At 42.3% G+C, this 21719-nt stretch overlaps 1 protein-coding gene and 1 pseudogene across 1 annotated transcript; one reads left to right on the top strand and one right to left on the bottom strand.

Annotated features, from left to right (window-relative positions):
* The first annotated feature begins 346 nt into the window (after positions 1–346).
* On the top strand, positions 347–5550 carry LOC133272402 (cytochrome P450 2H1-like). Its single transcript, XM_061459564.1, has 7 exons — positions 347–363; positions 2074–2266; positions 2663–2839; positions 3475–3616; positions 3901–4088; positions 4564–4705; positions 5148–5550. Exons 1-7 carry the CDS (start codon positions 347–349, stop codon positions 5327–5329), a joined length of 1041 nt encoding a protein of 346 aa, XP_061315548.1. The 3' UTR covers positions 5330–5550.
* Positions 5551–14851: 9301 nt separating this feature from the next.
* On the bottom strand, positions 14852–21089 carry LOC133272401 (cytochrome P450 2H2-like; annotated as a pseudogene).
* Between the last annotated feature and the right edge of the window lie 630 nt (positions 21090–21719).

Raw genomic sequence — 21719 nt, 5'->3', positions numbered from 1 at the left:
GTATATCACATCCTCTACCATGCACCAGCCTCTGGGAAAATCGAACGGTACAATGGGCTGTTAAAAACTACACTGAGAGCAATGGGTGGTGGGACTTTCAAACATTGGGATACTTATTTACCGAAAGCCACCTGGCTGGTCAACACCGGAGGATCTGTCAACAGGGTTGTCCCAGCCCAGTCGGAACTTTTACATATTGTAGAAGGGGATAAAGTTCCTGTGGTGCACATGAAGAATTTGCTGGGGAAGACAGTCTGGGTTATTCCTGCTTCAGGTAAAAGCAAATCCACTTGTGGAATTGCTTTTGCTCAGGGACCCAGATATACTTGGTGAATAATGCGGGAAGATGGGGAAGTCTCATACGTACCTCAAGGGGATTTGATTTTAGGGGAAAACAGCCAATGAACTCAATTATATGCTGTTGCCTGCTATGTTGCACTTTTATAGCACACCAACTAGATCTCTTCAGGTCACCAGCAACTGGCCTTGACTTCCCTCCGACCATCATCCCAACAAAGAATGAACTTTGATGAAACCAGACGAGTTCTGCAGTGTCATCAGCAGGCAACAATACAACACTGCACACTGTGTCTCCTACTCTGAAAGACTGTTACATGGTCTGGATGAACTCAGCAGCTTTATAGGGGTTGGTCCAGGCACTAAAGAATGATCTCTCTCCCTCCCTGTGGATGTATATATATATATATATATATATATATATATACACACACATATATATATATGAGACAAAAGTGATGGCATATTGAAAAATGTGGGATCTGGTCATGACATGCATGGTATGGCATAAGGGGCGGACACCATACTGGGTTCAGCAGTAACAGCCACTTTTCTCCTTCTTTGTAGCTGGTGCAGTGCTGTGGTTTTAACTTCCAGCCTGGGAACAACGCTGATAACACTGATGGGTTTAGTTATTGCTCAGTAATGTTTATTCTAACCAAGGAATTTCTGAGTCTCATGCTCTGCCAGGGAGGAGGGGAAGTCGGAATGAGTCAGGGACAGGACACCTGACCCAAACTAACCAAAGAGGTATTCCATACCACAGCATGTCATGCGTAGTATATAAAGTGGGGGCAGTCACCCAGAAGGGTTAGATCACTGCTCGGGTCAGGCTGTGTATTGGTCAGCGGGTGGTGAGTGATTGTATTCTGTTCCCTTGTTATTTCCCTTATCATTGTTATTGGTGGTAGCAGTAGTGGTTTTGTGTTGTACCTCAGTTACTGGACTGTTCTTATCTAAACCAGCGGGAGTTACATTCTTTTGATTCTCCTTGCCATCCCTCTGGGAGCAGGGATGAGCAAGAAGCGGGGGAGTGGACTAGCGGCTGCATGGTTCTGGGTTACCGACTGGGCTTAAACCATGACGTTATACATTCACAAACTCTGAGGAGACATCTGCTGAGTCTTCAATGGCTAGGGAGTCATTAGACAGGCAGAGAAGGGTTGCTGCCATTGCTCCTTGGAATAGGTTGATCCTCAATACTGCCCAATTGAAATTTTCTGACTCCTTGTTTTTCTTTTGGGATTTGATACCTTTTCATGCTTTGTATCTCCTCTTGAGACCTTGAAATGCACCCTATCGCTATCTGAAATTGTAACTTTCCTTTCTTTCCTGGGTCTAATCTTGCTTTTTAAACTAGACTTCGATCACAGGCATTCGAATCCCTAGAAGAGAGCTATACAACTGAGGTTAAACGAATAGAGTTCATTAATAGGGTGCAGTAACCTAAAGACATGGCTCAGGCAAAGTCCTTCTGGTTTCACTGGGAATCTTCAGGCCATTTCTAGTAACCAGTCTGTAAGTTCAGAAGACACAAGATACACTTGTGTCATCTGAAAAGAAACCAACCCCCTCCAGACCAATGGTCTCCTGAGAACACGTCAAAAGAGATTCTTAAACGACTCATACAGGGAAATGAGTTCACTTCAAGTAGAGAAGGAAAAATTGTGTAAGCCCTTCACCACCCTTTCAAAGGACTGCAAAACTCTGGGTTTCAAGAGGATGCAAAGCTCCCTGTAGTGCTAGAGGAGGGGAAGATGCCTGAAACACTGAAAGCAAGATATACCTCTTTTTTTTTCTTGTTGCAGAGAGACCCTTCAACCCTGGCAGATTCCTGATCCATGCTGTCTCCAACATCATCTGCTCCATTGTCTTTGGGGATCGGTTTGACTATGAGGACAAAAATTTTTTAACTTTAATTGATTTGCTAGAAGAAAACACTAAGTACCAGAATACTATACAAACACAGGTGTGTACAGTTAAATTGAATACATTTGTTAATGATGATAATACTTTATTAATGGATAATTTTTTCATGTTATTATTTTTAACTGGATTGGATTTTAAATTTGGATAAATTTTCTGAAAGCCAAACCAGCGGTTAAATAACTAATTCCTGCTGCTTCTTCTTACCTTATCAAACTGCCATTATATGTCCAAAGAAGGATATAATTGCAAAAGTTGCTCAACTGAAATCCATCCTTGACTACAGTGAAACAATAAAGTAAAAGTAAAGTAGGATACAGTTAAATAATAACACCTCCAAAACAGTTGAATTGCCTCATTTTCATAGTTAACAGTTATGGAACACTTTATTGTATCCACATTAATCAGAATGTGCTTTTCCATCATTTTGTTTTTACAGCTATACAATTTCTTCCCAACTCTCATGGAGTTTCTACCTGGGCCTCATCAAGAAATGTTGAAAAATATTGGCAAAGTTGATAAATTTATTTTAGAAATCACAGCACAACACCAGGAAACCTGGGATCCTAGTTGTCCTCGAGATTTCATCGATGCTTTCCTTAACAAAATGGACCAGGTAATGTAGGTGTGGCAGGGCACTGGGCTTATGCAAATACAAGGGGAAACTTGCTTTTCTTGGCACATCAACTTCATCCTGTCCTCTCCACTATCTTATCTAGGACTTTTAAACACAGAATTAACAACTGTAGCCATCTAAATTTGATGGAATTCCATGCTCCTCCCATATTAAAGACTTTTCATGCTTTATTTACTAAAAACACCATCCTATAGGGCCTATAGGGATGCTGGGGAGGGACTCTTCATTAGGGAATGTAGTGATAGGAAAAGGGGTAACAGGTTAAAACTTAAACAGGGGAAGTTTACATTGGATATAAGGAGGAAATTCTTTCCTGTTAGGGTGGTGAGGCACTGGAATAGGTTGCCCAGGGAGGCTGTGAATGCTCCATCCCTGGCAGTATTCAAGACTAGGCTGGACGAGGGCTTGGGTGACACGATTTAGTGTGAGGTGTCCCTGCCCATGGCAGGTGGGGTTGGAACTAGATGACCTTAAGGTTCTTTCCAACCCTAACTATTCTATGATTCTGTGATTCTATGTATTTTTAAACATACTTTATGAGTACAGGAATTTCCTTTTCAAACAAACTGCTTACATTTGTCATTCTGAAAACATTCTACCAAATCTTCCTCCAGGAGAAAGAGAATGGTCACTCAGTATTCACAGTTGAGTCCCTGACCAGATCCACACTTGACTTGTTCCTCGCAGGAACAGGAACAACCAGCACCACCCTGAGACATGGACTTCTGGCTCTCCAGAAATACCCAGAGATACAAGGTAATAGAAAAGGAAATAAGTAAAAACTTTGTCAGGTCGTGGGATCAGTTTGGACGATTCCTGTCACTACCACATGTGACAACAGATCCCTAAGGAACCCTTCATTTGCAGTGTAGACATGTGTATTACCCTATGTTCTATTCACAGAAAAGGGATACTACCACTAAGCACTTTCCTATATCGATGGTGCGCTAAAAGCAAGTTTTGCTGTAAATACGGAGAGAGGTTTAGGCAAACAGGTGCGGGACTTGACCATTCAATGCTTACTTATTTCCTAACAACAGAGAAAGTTCAGAAGGAGATTGACCATGTGATTGGCCGAGACCGAAGCCCCTGCATGGCAGATCGGAGTCAGATGCCCTACACAGATGCTGTAATCCATGAAATCCAGAGATTCATTGATTTAGTTCCACTTAATGTCCCACATGCTGTGATCAAAGACACCAAGTTCAGAAGCTATTTCATTCCAAAGGTCTGAGAAATTTCATAATCTTTTGAAAACAATGACATGTTCTATTCACTGTATTTTATTTTATTTTCAAAAACACTGAAATTTGATCTAGAATTAGAATAATTCTGTCTGCGAGGGGATTCTGCATATTACTGAGTTTAATGCCTTGTACCTGAAAAAAGGAAAAAAAAATTTAAGAAGCATTTAGTCCTCTGTGTGAAGAGGGAGATGGCTTTCTATTTGATTTTTTTCATGTAGATATAAGCAAAATTCTAATTTATTTAGAAGAAATATTCAATAATCTAATCAGGCTCACCACTAAAATTCACACAAAAAGGTCATGTTTGCCATACTAATGGCATGCATTTTGATTTATGAAATGCTCATTTTAAACTGGTTAAGCTTTGAGTACCCACCTACTCTGGGAAATTCTCAATGCTTCTTTGCTTTAAAATTTCTCCAGTTTAACATTTTTCCCCTCTCCTTGTTAATTCAGGACACAATGGTATTACCTCTGCTGACTCCAGTCCTACATGATAGCAAAGAATTTCCAAATCCAGAAAAATTTGACCCAGGACATTTCCTGAATGCAAATGGTACATTTAAAAAGAGTGACTTCTTCATGCCATTCTCTGCAGGTAAGATCTCTTTCTATTTCATATACTAGGCTATCCTCCCTTAAGACCTCTTTAAAGATTTTAGTGGCTCTGTCACCATGGCCTGTACAGTGATGTCTGGTGATCCATTACAGTTACTTCTGGGCAGCTCTGATCCGTGTACTGGAGTTTCTGTTGACTTCCCTTTTTAGCGATCACAGAAACTCTTCCACTGAACTGTGGCACAACAGATGTAGGAAGTGGGAACCATCCACACAACTCTCTCTCCAAGCAGAAAATGAGAAACCAAAGCCTTCAAACTGCCTTTGCCCACTGAGCACTTTCAATGTTCTTGATGCTTAGCTCCTAGTTTAATTTGTTTGCCCCAAATGCTGCATGTCCATTCTGAGATGCTTGAACTTTCATGGAACAATGGTTAAAACTACCCCACTCTTCCTCACATTTTCTTATTTTCCGCTTGCAGGCAAACGCATCTGTGCAGGAGAAGGTCTGGCCCGGATGGAGCTATTCATATTTCTAACATCCATCCTGCAGAACTTTACTTTGAAACCTGTTGTGGATCACAAGGACATTGACATTACCCCTATAATTACCTCTGTGGCTAATATGCCCCAACCTTATGAGGTCTCTTTTGTTCCACGCTAACCAAGTGGAGACTGCTGTCACATGCCACACTCATGAAAGTCTCTGGATGAATGACAGTCATTTCTCAATCTGTTAATACTGAAACACTCAGATAATTTGCTAGATGCTTTATAGTGAAAAACATATTTAATCAAGAAAATTGTATGGTGCTTTTATAATCGTCATGGCTAGCTCCAAACAAGAGACAGAGTAGTAATCTACATAGGGAAGGAGACAGCTCCCTGTGCAAGAGGAGACAGGCTCTCCTTTGTGCACACCTCTCCTGGGTGAGGTTCCCACCTGGTTTCTGACATGCTGACAAGTCAGGGTGTGTGGACTAGTGCTCTGAGCACTGCTGCTGCTGTCCTTATCACTTGATCCTCTCAGCACAGCAGGACCAGACACTTCTACTCCACGGTTTCCACAGACCCTGCCTCAGGTATCTCTCAGGTATTTCAGGGTCAGACGTGACTCAGTGAAGCCATTCTTGCATTTAGTTCTTCTTGAAAATCAGACTGGGAACATTTGTATATGTTGAAATCAAGGCTTTGAGATTTGAATAATCAATGTTTGTTCTAAAGTTCCCAGATAATGATTTTGGAGAGAATGATCACTTCCAGAGCTATCCTTTTCCCCACCTCGTGTGGGGTGTGACCTACCCCACACACCTTGGACAGTAGTGACTTCTTAGAGGGCTTGAGGGATGTTCCCAGCTCAGAGAAAAATGCTCTGAGCCTGCAGACCAGCTGCAGGTTGCAGCTTAGATAGACTGATTCTGGAGACACTTACCACTTTTCTCCAAACTACTGACAGGTTTTTGTCTCTCTGCTGATATTCATTCTTCTCAGAACTTTTGACCACCTTACACCCTTTTCAAGAGGTTTTGTGGTGCATTTTGTGAATATGAGCAGTGTATTGCATCCCTGTGCTCCACACCAGTTGTGGAGCAGCTGTATACATTCAGCTATCACAGGCTTTTAGATAACATCTTGTCAGACACAGGTCTAACCACCACATAGACCCCTGGCTTAAGAAGTCAATCTTCAGTTCCAGTCCTCATGCAACTGCTCTGACTTGTCAGTGTAACAAGAGAAGGCAGAGATCTCAGTCTGACACAGGCAGATCAAGAACATTCTGGAGGTCACATTAGTTTCTAAAAGCGTGTGCATTTTTTAGCCAGATGTGAAAAATAGCCATGCTAGGAGAGAGCAGATACATGTATTGCTTCTGAGAATAAAGACTTCAAACACAAACCATGGTGGTTACCTGTGTGCTCTCTCACTGAGCAAAGTCTTGGGTGAGAAAACATCAGAAAGGGTGAATATGGTGAGAGCATCAAGAAGACCCCTAGGAGTTCCAGATCATCTCTTAGCACACCAAATCCTGCTTTTGACTTTCCCCTAGACAACTTGATATCATTATTACCTGAAAACACAGGTAAAATGAGGGGGCACTGACTGCTTTTGTTCATGGTTTTCTATATGCTGTTTCCAATCAAGAAAGCAAAAAGTACAGAAGAAATCATAAGCTATGACATTTATGGGAAGGAAAAGACACTTCAGGAGCAGCACCTGCAAAAGACATCTAGCAGTAGGTAAGTCTAAGGAAGTGAATACACCATTAGCAGCAACTAATAACCCATCTGAAACTAGGAGGTTTAAAAAGAAAAGCACAGCCTGCACCAGAAAATGCCTGTCTAATTACAATGGGATCTCTGCCTGAACCTGCCAATCGGTCTTGCCTGGTGATATTCTTCCCCAGTACATTTGTCTTACAGTTACCAAATGAACACAACAGCAGCTTGCATTTCAGGAGGTGAGTGAAAATATGCAGTTCATCCTGCAGGGTTCATGTCAGGAAAGAGCAGGAAAATAATTACAAAGGCAGAGGCAAATAAATCTCTACCAGAAAATCACTGAATAGCTCAGTGGTTAAGATAGAGGTACATGTTTCACTACCACTTCAAGAAAGGAAGGTGACATTACTTCCCGTGCAGTGTGAGGTCCTGGCAAGTGCCATAAGCATGCCTGCTCCTTCTCTTTCTCATGTCTTCAATATGGATCTTTCAGACAGAATAAAATATACTCCCTGGATTCTCCCATTGCCAGTTCCTTTTCTTTCCTTCTTCCCTGTACAAAGCCGGATCTCTCTTATGTCAGTATCTGCCTAGGAAAGCAATGGCAAATGCTGGTGTCTGCTAACAAATCCACCAGAGGCTTAGAGCTTGGGATGTATTGCTATCCGGCCTCAAGTAAAAGTGAACCTGCCATGCAAAACCAAAAGTGCTGAGTGTATCAAGGCAAGAGCTGTGTCTAATGTCACCAAATAGATGGCACAGCTCAGTTCTGTCATTCTTGCTCAATATCAGTAATAGCTGTTCTCTAACAGTGCTGCTGGAGAGCTCAATGTGCCAGGAGGTGGCCAGCAGCAACAATGAGAAAGCCTCAGGGAAGAAGGACTCAAACACGAACTTGTGCACAGAGGGAGCTTCTTTGTGCCATTCCACCTAAGCATGTATTTAAACCAAGAGGTGATATAATGCAAAGGCAGAAGTACTCAGCACAAGCCAGCAGACCATATCCAAGTGGCAGACTTTGCGTGTTTGGGGTCTGCTTTCATGCACACAAGGATAAATGAGGACTCATTAAAACAAACAAGCAAAAAGACAATTGAAACATTAGTGATATGGTGTTGGTGCCAGCACTCAGAACTGTGATTGCCCATGATTATCAGCTCTGTTGGATAACAGGGCCCGGTAGGGGAAACGAGGGCTCATCCTGTTGCTGCCCTCTAGTGCTTTGGAAAAGAATTTACCCACAATTACTAGCCCTAAACACATGCAGGGCAAGGGAAGCATGAGTTTTCCAAGAATGGACAGAAAGCAGGAAAATCATTAGCGAGACCTATAAAGGCAAATGCTAAATATAGATCTGAGTGGGTACAAATTCATAAACGGTATAATTCAGGAGGGTATAAATTCATAAAGCTATCAATTATTTTAAATCAGCTACATCAGTTTAGAGCACCCCTAGAATCTTGCCCACTTGTGTTTCCTGTATCAACAGACTAGCAACAAATAGCTTTTCTGCCTTCCCTCTACTGTATCCTGAGGCAAAGGCTGGTAGTTGCTGAAGATAAGGCGGCAATGGCCAATCATCCACAACACTCAAAACACTGCTCTTGACACTGAAACTGACAGACGGTACAGGGACACTCAACATACTAGATTATCTTCTGACCCCAACGATAACTTCAGGTCAGCAGTCAGAACATCTCTTATGGTCTCTCAAATACACTTCACATACCTCTACATTGCATTGCTGCACCTCTCCTGTGGCTAAGGAAAGCTCATTAAAATAAACTATGTGTAAAATAATCTCTACTCAAATGGGCTTAAAAAGACAAACCAAACCCACATGAACAAATACTTCAAATTGTTGCTTCTGATTTTACAAGTGATAGCACAGGCCTGTGAGAAGCAGCTGAAAATATTCACTTCAGATCCCTTTCCCCCCTGACCTTCCAAAGCAAGTTATTGCGTATCTGTTCAAGTAAAAACAATTACTGTGTATCTCTCTCTTCCGTATTCTCAGTTTTATCGTCACCTGTTTGTACTGCAAAGCATAAACCAGTGGGGATTTTTCTGTTAGAAGATGATCATCTCCTCTATTCTTGCCCCAGTACATATTGTCTCCTACGGTGGGGATGGAGTTTAACAATGGCTGGGCAGATGGGTCCTCTCCTGTGTGATTATAAGGAAGTTTTGTGAAATTACGATATATATTGCAAAATAAAGACGTAGAATGCTGAAATGTTGTTTATCTATGATCCCAGAAGAACACCATTCAATGAAAAACCTGTTTCTACAAGCCCTATAATCCCAAATGTCTTGTACATATCTGTTTTATTTCACTCATTTATATGAAACATATTATGGACTGAAGTCAGAGCTGGCCAAAAACCTTGGAAATTTCCACTGTCAGTAACAAGGTGGGGGAAGGGTAGACTGACCCTACAACACTTTACCAGAACCCCAGCAGTGCTTACAGAGCTCTCCTTTGTGGCAAGAGAGGGCAAATTAAATACTTGGATTCTCCCAGTGCCATTTCCTAGCTGAACAGCAGCTTGCATCTTGATGTTGTTTTATAAAGTATGCAAAGATCACCATAGCAATCTTACATACAGGCAAAATAAAGAAAAAGAGTTTACATGAGTTGCCAAGTATACAGGTACGAATGTAGGACGGGCATTCCTACTTAGTCACATTCCCTGTGATGTACAATTTATAGTGATCACAGTGAAGACAGAGAACTGAATCTGTGTGATGTGAAATGAGATAGCATCTGTAATGCTGCCAATATTACAACTGCCAATGAACTGTTTATGGCATGAACTGTTCATGTGAAACAGGCACTTCTTCTTTCATTTCAATATATTAATATGCTAGATATACCACGACTTGGTAGAATGGCATTGCAAAGGCAAAAGCCACAGATGTCATAGAATCAAGGAAATATAAATGAAAGAACAATATATGAAAACATCATCTGGTTTTTCAACATATGCCAAAGAAGATCAGCTATTGCAAGTCTTCTCACTGGAGAGAAAGAACAAGGCACTCCATACTACATATATATAATCTAATCTATAGAGATTTGTTCGTACCCACTCTGGAAACTAGAGGCAAAACTCCGACAAGGGTGTCCATTCTGTGATCTGACAACAAGACCTGAATTTCCTTCCCTTACTGCTAGACCTTTCTTGAAAATTAAAAGCTGATGTTGCAGTTGTCCAGACAGATGGATAAAAAATGGATAAGATGCTGACTGCCTTCAGCGGTGGCAGGAGAGAAGAGCTTTACCTGCTGAAGAATTAAATTCTGAGTATCTGAGTATGCCTTTGCCTGGCAAACACTGGGAAGGTTAATTCTCCTATACAGTGACATCATGGGGACACTGGAGAAAGTGTTGCTGCTTCTGTTTGATGTCCCCAGAGACTGCAGATGTACAGTTCTCATTTGTGTGAAGAGATTTCTAACACAGTAATTGTTTTTACTTGAACAGATATGCAATAACTTGCTTTGGAAGGTCAGGGGGGAAAGGGATCTGAAGTGATTATTTTCAGCTGCTTCTCACAGGCCTGTGCTATCCCTTGTAAAATCAGAAGCAGCAGAGTGTTTGAAGTGTTTAGTCATTTGGGTTTGGTTTGGTTTGTCTTTTTAAGCACATGTGAGTAGAGATTATTTTGGAAGTAGTTTATTTTTATCTGTTTACAACTAGTAATTGTGAGTAGATTCTTTTCCAAAGCACTAAAGGGCAGCAATATTATATTAAAATCTATCTATTTACAGACTTGGACAATACCAGCACCAGCAAGATGAGCCCTTATTTCCCCTACCAGGCCCTCTTTTCCAACAGAGCTGGTAATCATAGTCCATCACATTTCTGACTGCTGGGGCCAACACCAGATCACTAAAGTTTTATTTATCTTTTTGCTTGTTTGCTTTAACTAGCGCTAATTTATCCTTGTCTCCATGAAATCAGACCCCAAACATGCAAACTCTGCTACTTGGATACGGTGTGCTCACTTGTGTTCGGTACTTCTGCCTTTGCATTAGGTCACCTCTTGGTTTAAATAAATGCTTAGGTAGAAGGGCATGAAGAAGCTCCCTCTGCGCACAAGTTCGTGTTCAAATCCTGCTTGCCTGAGAATTTCTCATTGTTCCTACTGGCCACCTCCTGGCACATTGAGCTCTCCAGCAACACTGTTAGAGAACAGCTATTACTGATATTGAGCAAGAATGACAGAACTAGGCTGTGCCATATATTTGGTAATATTAGACACAGCTCTTGCCTTGATACATTCAGCACTTCTGGTTTTGCATGGCAGGTTCACTTCTTCTTGAGGCAGGAGAGTGATATATCCCAAGCTCTAAGCCTCTGGTGGATTCGTTAGCAGACACCAGCATTCGCCATTTCTTTCCTAGACAGATACTGACATAAGAGAGATCCGGCTTTGTACAGGGAAGAAGGAAAGAAAAGGAACTGGCAATGGGAGAAACGAGGGAGGATGCGTTACTCTGTCTGTAAGATCCATATTGAAGACACAAGAAAGAGAAGGAGCAGACATCCTGATGGCACTTGCCAGGATCTCGCACTGTGTGGTAAGTAAATGTCACCTTCCTTTCTTGCAGTGGTAGTGAAACATGTACCTCTATCCTAACCACTGAGCTCCCCAGTGATTGTCTGGAAGAGGTTTGCCATTATTTTCCTGCTCTTTCCTGACATGAACCCTGCAGGATGAACCACATATTTTCACTCAGCTCCCAAAATGCAAGCTGCTGTTGTGTTCATTTGGTAACTTTAAGACAAAAGTGCTGGGGAAGAATGTCACCAGGCAAGACCGATTGGCAGGTTCAGTCAGTGATCCCATTGTAATTAGACAGACACTTTCTGGTACAGGCTGTGCTCTTTCTTTTTAAACCTCCTAGTTTCAGATGGGTTATTAGCTGCTGCTAATGGTGTATTCACTTCCTTGGACTTACCTACTGCTAGATCTCTTTTTAGAAACTAATGTGATATCTAGAATGTTCTTGATCTGCCTGTGGCAGACTAAGATCTCTGCCTGATGTTGTTACATTGACAAGTCAGAGGAGTTGCGTGAGGACTGGAACTAGCGACTGACGTCATAGGCCAGGCGTCTATGTGATGGTTAGGACCAGACCTGTGTCTGACAGGATATTCTCCAAAACTCAGTGATAGTTGCCTCTATATAGTTGTTCCCCAATTGGTGTGGAGCACAAGGATGCAATGCATAGCCCACATTCACAAAATGCACCACAAAATGTGTCCTTCTTGGAAGCTTGGAACCCATGTTTTGTGTTCCCTAGATTTTCAGAGGTTCTGTGGTGGGGACTCAAAATGCTATAGAAGTGATCCACGTGGTGTCAGCTCCTGAGCAGAGCTTTTTATTCATCTACTGGCAGAACAGGGATGTTTCATCTGTCAAAGGGTGTTAAGCATTCAGTACCCACTAAGAACTAGGGGGAGCTGAAATTTGGTAAATTCTCCATATAAGGACTATGGAAAATTCCTATAGAGCCAAAGAGGACCCATGCTGACACAATTCTACTGAAACTCTAACAACATCCAGTTACCTACAAAACACGAATTAGGTCCTACAGTGATTGGTCTGTTCTACTGAGTAGTTGAACATCCTAGACAAATATTGGCCCTTTAAATGAGTCTTCAGTTCAGTTGCTCCTGTAATTCGTCCTCTTCTCTACCCAGAAGCTGTGTGGTGTTGTCTGGCACAGAAAAGTTGGATTAAAGACACGTGGTAGGACAAAAGGTGTCAAATCAGCTGCTCTAGAGGAAGAGTTTGTGGTGGTTTTGTCCACAGTTTGAGAGAGCTGTCTGGAGAGTTTGGAGAGAACAGCCTGTGGGGAGGGAATAGGAAAAGGCTGTGAGAAAGTCAAATGTCCTGGGAAGGGTGAATACCAGCAGAGAGACAGAAACGTGTCAGTAGGATGGAGAAAAGTGGTAAGGGTCTCCAGAGCCAGTCTACCTAGGCAGCAAGCTGCAGCTGGTCTGCATCCTCAGAACATTTTCTCTGAACTGGGGTCATCCCTTAAGCTCACTGAGAACTCACTACTGTCCAAGGTGTGTCTGGTACACCAAAGGAGGTAGGCAATGATAGCTTTGGAAGTGGTCATTCTCTCTAAAATTATTAGCTGGGAACTTTAGATCAAACATTGATTACTCAAACATCATAGCCGTGATTGCAACAAATGCACCAAGTCTGATTTTTAACAAGATCTAAAGGAAGGAATAACTTTACTGAGTAACACCTGACCCTGAAATACCTATCTGTTTTCTTCCCACATGGGAGTGTGCAGAACCTGAACTTTGCTAGGGGCTGCTTTGACGGGCATTGTTACTGCTCAGATTGGCATTACGTCAGTGCCTCTTGGATGAATGTCCCTTGAAGGCAGCAGATAGGCTCCCTTTTCCACAAAGGTTGGATTAGATGATCTTTCAAGATCCCCTCCCATCTGGCCTGTTCTATGATTCAATGACTTTTTTTGTTTAATTCAAAGTATAGAATTTCACTCAGACCCCAATACCTGCTTATACATTGCCCAAATGCACCTGGAGTAAATGTCACCTTCCTTTCTTGCAGTGGTAGTGAAACATGTACCTCTATCCTAACCACTGAGCTCCCCAGTGACTGTCTGGAAGAGGTTTGCCATTATTTTCCTGCTCTTTCCTGACATGAACCCTGCAGGATGAACCACATATTTTCACTCAGCTCCCAAAATGCAAGCTGCTGTTGTGTTCATTTGTAACTGTAAGACAAAAGTGCTGGGGAATAATGTCACCAGGCAAGACCGATTGGCAGGTTCAGTCAGTGATCCCATTGTAATTACAAAGTAAAGTTCTGCAGGATGGATGTTAGAAATATGAATAGCTCCATCTGGGCCAGACCTTCTCCTGCAGAGATGCTTTTGCCTGCAAGTGGAAAATGATAAAAGGTGAGGGCAGAGTGGGGTATTTTAAACCATTGTTCCATGAAAGTTCAAGCATCTCAGAATGGACATGCAGCATTTCAGGTAAACAAATTAAACTAGGAGCTAAGCGTCAAGAACATTGAAAGTGCTCAGTGGGCAAAGGCAGTTTGAAGGCTTTGGTTTCTCATTTTCTGCTTGGAGAGAGAGTTGCGTGGATGAGTCCTACCTTGTACGTCTCTTCTTGTAGAATGCATTGGAGGAATCTCTGTGATTGCTAAAAAGGAAAGTCAGCTGAAACTCTAGTGTAGGTATCAGAGCTGCCCAGAAGTGCCTCTAATAGGTCAACAGACATCACTGTACAGGCCATGGGGACAGAGCCACTAAAGAGGTCTTAGGAGAGGATAGTCTAGAATATGAAATAGAAAGAGATCTTACCTGCAGAGAATGGCATGAAGAAGTCACTCTTCTTAAATGTACCATTTGCATTCAGGAAATGTCCTGGGTCAAATTTTTCTGGATTTGGAAATTCTTTGCTGTCATGTAGGATGGGACCCAGCATAGGAAATACTGTAGTGTCCTGTATTAACAAGAAGAGTAGAAAAAGTTAAAATGGAGACATTTTAAAGCAAAGAATCACTGAGATTTTCCCAGAGTGTAGTAGAGGGGTAGTCAAAGCTTAACCACTTTAAAATAAGCATTTAATGTCTCAAAATGTGTGCCAATAATATGGCAAAGTTGCGCTTTTTTTGTGGATGTTAATGATGAGTGTGATTAGAGTATTTAATATTTCTTCTAAATAAATTAGAAGTTTGCTTATATTTACTTGAAAAATAAAATCAAATAGAAAGCCATCTCCCTCTTCACAGAGAGGATTAAATGTTCCTTTTATTTTTTTTTCCTTTTTTTTCAGGTACAAAGCATTGAACTGAATAACATGCAGAATCCCCTTGCGAACAAAACTATTGAATTCTGGATCAAATTTCAGTGTCTTTGAAAATAAAATAAAATACAGTGAATAGAACACGTCATTGTTCTCAAAAGGTTATGAGTTCTTTCAGACCTTTGGAATAACAGTTTCTGAACTTGGTGTCTTTGATGATGGTACGTGGGACATTAAGTGGAACTAAATCAATGTATCTCTGGATTTCATGGATCACAACATCTGTGTAGGGCATCTGGCTCCGATCTGCCATGCAGGGGCTTCGGTCTAGGCCGATCACACGGTCAATCTCCCTCTGAACTTTCTCTGTTAGGAAATGAGTAAGTGTTGAATGGTCAAGTCCCACATCTGTTTGCTTAAACCTCTCCTACGTTTACAGCAAAACTTGCTTTTAGGGCACCATCAATACAGGAATGTACTTAGTAGTAGTATCTCTTTTCTGTGAATAGAACTTAGAGTAATACACATGTCTACACTGCAAATGAAGGGTTCCTTAGTCAGGGAACCATTGCCACATGTGGTAGTGACAGGAATTGTCCAAACTGATCCCATGACCTGCTAAAGTTTTTATTTATTTCCTTTTCTATTACCTTGTATCTCTGGGTATTTCTGGAGAATCAGAAGTGCATGTCTCAGGGTGGTGCTGTTGGTCCCTGTTCCCGTGAGGAACAAATCAAGCGTGGTTCTGGTCAGGTACTCAACTGTGAATTCTGAGTGACCATTCCCTTTCTCCTGGCAGAAGATTTGGCAAAGTGTTTTCAGAATGGAACTTTTACTAGATGACAACTTAAACCTTTTTTAATATGGGAGGAGCATGGAATTCCATCAAATTTAGATGGCTACAGTTGTTAATTCTGTGTTTAAATGTCCTAGATAAGAAAGTGGAGAGGATAGAGTGAAGTTGATGTGCCAAGAAAAGCAAGTTTCCCTTTGTATTTGCAACAACCCAGTGCCCTGCCACAACTGGCAAGAAGGTGGGATTCAAGTGGTGGTTTTCTTATAAGCCTGTAAATCTCTAGCTGTTAAAATTACCTGGTCCCTTTTGTTAAGGAAAGCATCGATGAAATCTCGAGGACAACTAGGATCCCAGGTTTCCTGGCATTGTGCTGTGATTTCTAAAACAAATTTATCAACTTCATCAATATTTTTCAACATTTCTTGATGAGGCCCGGGTAAAATATCCATGAGAGTTGGGAAGAAATTGTGTAGCTGTAAAAACAAAATGATGGAAAAGCACTTTCTGATTAATGTGGAGAGCATAAAATGTTCCCTAACTGTTAACTAGGAAAATGAGGCAATTCAACTGTCTTGGAAGTACTATTTTTCAAGTGGATTTTAATGCACTTTACTTTATGGTTTCACTATAGTCAAGAATGAATGTCAGTTGAGCAACTCCTGCAATTATATCCTTCTATGGACATGCAACAGCAGTTCCATAAGGTAAGAAGAAACAACAGGAACTGGTTATTTAACTGCTCTTTGGCTTTCAGAAAATTTATCCAAATTTGGGAAAATCCAATCTACTTAAAAATAATAACATGAATAATTATCCATTAATTAAATATTATCATCATTAACAAATGTATTCAATATAACTGTAAACCCCTGTGTTTGTATAGCGTTCTGGTACTTCATATAGAAAATCAATTAAAGTTAAAAATTTCTTGTCCACATAGTCAAACCGATCCCCAAAGACAATGGAGCAGATGATGTTGGAGACAGCATGGGTCAGGAATCTGCCGGGGTTCAAGGGTTTGTCTGCAACAACAAAAAAAAACCGAGGTATATTGCTTTCAGTGTTTCAGGTATCCTCCCCTCCTCTGACACTACCAAGAGCTTTGCATCCTCTTGAGACCCAGAGTTTTGCAGTCCTTCGAGAGGATGGTGAAGGGCTTACTCAAATTTTTCTTCTCTACTTGAAGTGAAATAATTTCCATGTATCAGTCGTTTAACTATATCTTTTGACGTTTTCTCAGGAGAGCAGTGGTCTGGGGGGATTGGTTTCTTTTCAGATGACACAAATCTGTCTTGTGTCATCTGAACTTACAGACTGGTTACTAGAAATGGCCTAAAGATTCCCACCAAAACCTGATGAAAACAGAAGGACTTTGCCTGAGCCATGTGTTTAGGTTACTTCACCCTGTTTATGAACTATATTAATGTAACCTCAACAGTATAAACCCCTTCTAGGGATTTGAATGCCTGTGATCAAAGTCTGGTTTAAAAAGCAAGATTAGACCCAGGAAAGAAAGTAAAGTTACAATTTCAGGCAGTGACAGGGTGCATTTCAAGGTCTCAAGAGGAGAAACAACAACATGAAAAGGTATCAAATCCCCCCAAAAAGAGGAGTCAGAAAATGACTTACTTACTTTTTGCATACAAAGGCTTTTAGTACACAGTAAAAGATGCCATAACAACGTGAGCCAGAGGTGGAGGCTTACAGTAGTGCCTAGGATGTACAGCACTGCTGTGCTAGTAAAAGCATAAGAGCAATGCAGGTGAGAGTATTTTCCCTGATCTGTAGCAGGAATGTTTATCTGTGAAGCCAGACTAAATTTCCTAGTGGCTCATGGAAAGCAGTGATGTTTCAGCATCCTTTTAGACCCATTGTCTTGTCCCCCTCCCCACTCCCTGCAGAATAAGCGCGCATTGAAGACTGGCTTTGGGAAGGAAACCTGTGGTCCAGGCTGCTACTGTGCCACTGTCAGGAGAGATACTAAGAAGAAACATTGTTTTATATGTTACCAGAAAATGCATTTATAGGTTAAAACCAAGGTGATTACCTTATACCTTGCCCTCAAAAATAGCTTATAGCCCCTGTTCCCATTGCAACAGCCCCAAGACTGTTGGTTGGTATTTAAAGATCACCTGCTACAAGCACAAGAGTGTTACATCCCAACTAGGAGGAAGCAGAGCAGGAGAGCCAGGAGACCTCCATAGATGGATAAGGAGCTGCTGAGGAAACTTAGAGGGAAAAAAAGGCTTATAAAAGGTGGAAGCAAGGACAGGCGGCCTAGGGAGAATATAGGAATGTTGTCTAGGAAGCTAGGGACCAGGTTAGGAAAGCTAAAAACCAGTTAAAATTAAATATGGCTAGGGATGTGGAAGATAGCAGGAAGCGATTCCATAGGTACAGTGCAAATAAAAGACAGACTTGAGACAACGCGGGCCCCCTCCAGAACTATCAGGAGAACTGGCTACCCTGAATTTGGAGAAGGCTGAGGTTCTTAATGACTTCTTTGCCTCGGTCATCACTGGCAAATGCTCTGACCACACCACCCAAGTCTTCGAAGGCAGACACAGGGACTGCGAGAATGAAGACCTGATGACCACTGTAGAAGAGGATCAGGTTTGAGACCATCTTAAAAATCTGAACGTGCACAAGTCCATGGGTCCTGATGAAATCCATCCGTGGGTCCTGAAGGAGCTGGCAAATGAAGCTGCTAAGCCACAGTCCATCATATTTGAAAAATCATGGCAGTCAGGTGAAGTTCTGGACGACTGGAAAAAGGGAAATATAACCGCCATTTTCAAGAAGGGGTAAATGGATGATCCAGGGAACTACAGATGAGTAGGTCTCACCTCTGTGCCTGGCAAAATCTTGGAGCAGATTCTCCTGGACAGCATGCTAAGGCACATGAAAAACAAGGTGCTTGGTGATAGCCAGCATGGCTTCACTAAGGGGAAATCCTGCCGGACCAGTTTTGTGGCCTTCCATGATGGGAGTACAGAACTGATGGAAAGGGGCAAAGCAATCGATGTCATCTCCCTGGACTTGTGCAAAGCGTTCTAGATGGTCCCACAAAACATCCTTGTCTGTAAATGGGAGAGACATCCATTTGATAGGTGGACCACTCTGGATAAAGAACTGGCTGGATGGCTGCACACAAAGAGTTGCGGTTAATGGCTCAATGTCCAGTTGGAGACCAGTAACGAGTGGTGTCCGTCAGGGATCAGTGCTGGGACCAATCTTGTTCAACGTCTTTGTCGCTGAACATGGACAGTGGGATTGAGTGCGCCCTCAGCAAGTTTGCCGATGACACCAAGCTGTGTGGTTCGGTTGATACCCTGGAGGGAAGGAATGCCATCCAGAGGGACCTTGATGCACTTATGAGGTGAGCTGATGCCAACCTCATGAAGTTTAACCAAGACAAGTTCAAGGTGTTACACCTGGGTTGAAGCAATCCCAGGCACAGGCACAGGTTGGTCAGAGAAGAGATTCAGAGCAGCCCTGTGGAGAAGAACTTGGGGGTGCTGTTTGATGAGAAAATGAACATGAGCCGGCTTCAGTGTGTGCTCGCAGCCCAGAAAGCCAACCGTATCCTGGGTTGCATCAAAAGAAGCTTCACAAGCAGGTCAAAGGATGTGATCTTGCCCCTCTGCTCGGCTCTTGTGAGACCTCACCTGGAGTATTGTGTGCAGGTCTGGTGTCCTCAGCATAAAAAGGACATGGAACTGTTGGAACAAGTCCGGGGAAGGCCACGAGGATCATCACGGGACTGGAGCACCTCCCATATGAAGATAGGCTGAGAATGCTGGGGCTGTTCAGCCTGGAGAAGAGAAGCCTGGATGGAGACCTCATAGCAGCCTTCCAGTATCTGAAGGGGGTCTATGAGGATGGTGGGGAGGGACTCCTCATTAGGGACTGTAGTGACAGAACAAGGGGTAAGTGGTTAAAACTTAAACAGGGGAAGTTTAAATTTGGCTAAAGAAGAAATTCTTTACTGTGAGGGTGGTGAGGCACTGGAATGGGCTGCCCAGGGAAACTGTGAAAACTCCATCCCTGACGGTGTTCAAGGATGGGTTGGACAGAAGATTGGGCCACATGGTTTAGTGTGAAGTGCTCCTGCCCATGGCAGGGGGATTGGAAATAGATGATCTTAAGTTCCTTTCCAACCATATGCCTACTTCTTGGGTCATAGATTTAGTAAAGCAGCACTACACCCTCCTTGTCTCACTGCAGATATGCTGCATATCACAGTAAGCACAAACCCCAGTCCTACCATGTGTGCTCCTGATCCTCTCCACCAGAAAATAAGCTTCCTCCTGGATTCGCCCCTCACTGCTCCTCTTCCCCATCCCAAAATCCCTCAGGGTGGTGAGTGCAAATCGTTGGAGCTGCTTCCAGGTCTCCCCATTGCTGGTCACAATACCTGATGAAGGGAAAAGAGACCTCCATGAGGAAACATACGTTTGGATGCAAATAAGAAAGTAGCACTGGCACTGAATATTTCTTGGCCACAGACACTTAAAATCAGCAGAAAATGTACTCAGAACTGCCCTAGTGAATAAGTCCAAGGCCTAATCTTGAATGTGGCCCTGACTGGCACAGCCTATATTATCTCATCTTTGTTATCTCTGGAACTCCCTTCTGTTGGTTACTTTTGCTGTGTGTATATTGTCAATATTTTCATAAATGGGAGAATGAACCTAAGTTCTTAGAATCATAATTGATGAGCATAATTTTAGTCAGAATTTGAAGCACGCTGAAAATGAAAAGGCACTCAGTGAATCCAGCCTGGGACCTTAGAGAGTTCTCCAGGAGACCACTTGACTCCGGGGCTTTTAGCTTTTTATTGCTAAAAGGAGTAAATGAAATCCACCATTCCCTTCTCCACTGCCCTCTCAGCTATTCCTCCTCGGTGTTGCTGAAGCACTGAAAGTATTTTTGTGCTAACATTACTGGGGATATACCTGTGCCTTTGAAGAATCTTTTAAAGGGTGGCAGGTTGCCTCTTCTGCTGAAGTCATCTGCCTGATCAATCAGAGCTTCTTTCACAACATCATAGCCATACAGCACCACAACCTTTTGTGGGCCCTAAATATATTGTGAAGCCCGGACCATACTTCTCACTAAGCTGTAGGAAATAGGAACACAAAGAACAGCATAGTATGATTATTGCAAATATATAGACTTAGACTTGAACTACATAGACTTAGATATAATATCATTGGAATACATAGGCTTCAGAAGCATGCATTTCCGGGAAACATTTTGTTTCTGTTTGAGTCTGACATTTGGTGAATGCAAATTAAGTTTGTGAGTTAAACTGAGACAGTCTAGACTTGACTTTGTTTTATAAGCAATGGAGACAACTTAGGAAAGAAGGAGTCCCTTACCTTTCTCAAGCTCTCAAGCAAGTTCTTTGGGTTCAGCTGGAATATGTTTCCAGGAGGGGAAGTGTGATGGGTCCAGGAGGCTGCTTCCCATTTTGTGAGATGTTTCTCCATGTGGTGACAAGAAGAATGCATGAGATGCAGATCAGCAAGAAAATAGTGGTCATTCCCAGGAGCTCCATGGTTGACTGAGAACGAGAAGTCAAGTGTCAGAAGAGCCTGATGTCGAAGCTGTAAATCCACCCTTATTTATATGCACATCATTAATTTTCAGATCACAGAAATGACACTTGACCAGTTAGCTCAAAAAGCTCGGTTAAATATTAATGTATGAACTTACAGGACTCAAAACATAATTCAGTTGAAAAAAGATGAAATCACTGAAGTTCTTCAGTCATTTGCAAGATGTGGTTAATTGCTCGTTTAGTCTCCAAAAGGTCAAGGAAGTTAACCTGACAGGGGATTTACTTTTATAATGCATTATATTATTATAATTACTTATAATAGTTACTTATGCTAATGATGAAACCTGCTTAGGTGACCCTGCGTGAGCAGGGGATATGGACTAGATCATTTCTCCTGCCAACCACAGGCTGCTTGGCCTGTCCTTCCCTCCTGGATGTCCCCCTTATACCAAAGGAGGCCATCCCTCACATCAAAGTCTGGCATGGCATGTGTCCCCACTGCTCAACACCTGCTGGGTTGCCGCCAACAGCAGAGCTAAAGGCTCTTCTTGGTGGCAAACACAGAGGCCAACACATTCTTGCCAGTGACTGTGGTAGGAGGCATTTGGCCAACCTCAATCCTTGCACCTTGTTGTCAATGCAGAGTTTCTCCTGCCTCAT

The sequence above is a fragment of the Pezoporus flaviventris genome, unplaced genomic scaffold (genome assembly GCF_033815535.1).
Source record: "Pezoporus flaviventris isolate CSIRO_AGI_PZ_B2104156 unplaced genomic scaffold, CSIRO_AGI_Pfla_v1 ptg000029l, whole genome shotgun sequence".
Lineage (NCBI taxonomy): Eukaryota > Metazoa > Chordata > Aves > Psittaciformes > Psittacidae > Pezoporus > Pezoporus flaviventris.
The sequence above is the reverse complement of the archived record's forward strand: the minus strand, read 5'-3'. Positions and strand labels throughout refer to the sequence as shown.

Bases quoted from the DNA above. Each gene is read 5' to 3' on its own strand.
- LOC133272402 (XM_061459564.1), top strand. The intron at 4,089-4,563 runs GTCTGAGAAATT...TTGTTAATTCAG, and splicing joins GAAGCTATTTCATTCCAAAG to GACACAATGGTATTACCTCT. The intron at 4,706-5,147 runs GTAAGATCTCTT...TTCCGCTTGCAG, and splicing joins CTTCATGCCATTCTCTGCAG to GCAAACGCATCTGTGCAGGA.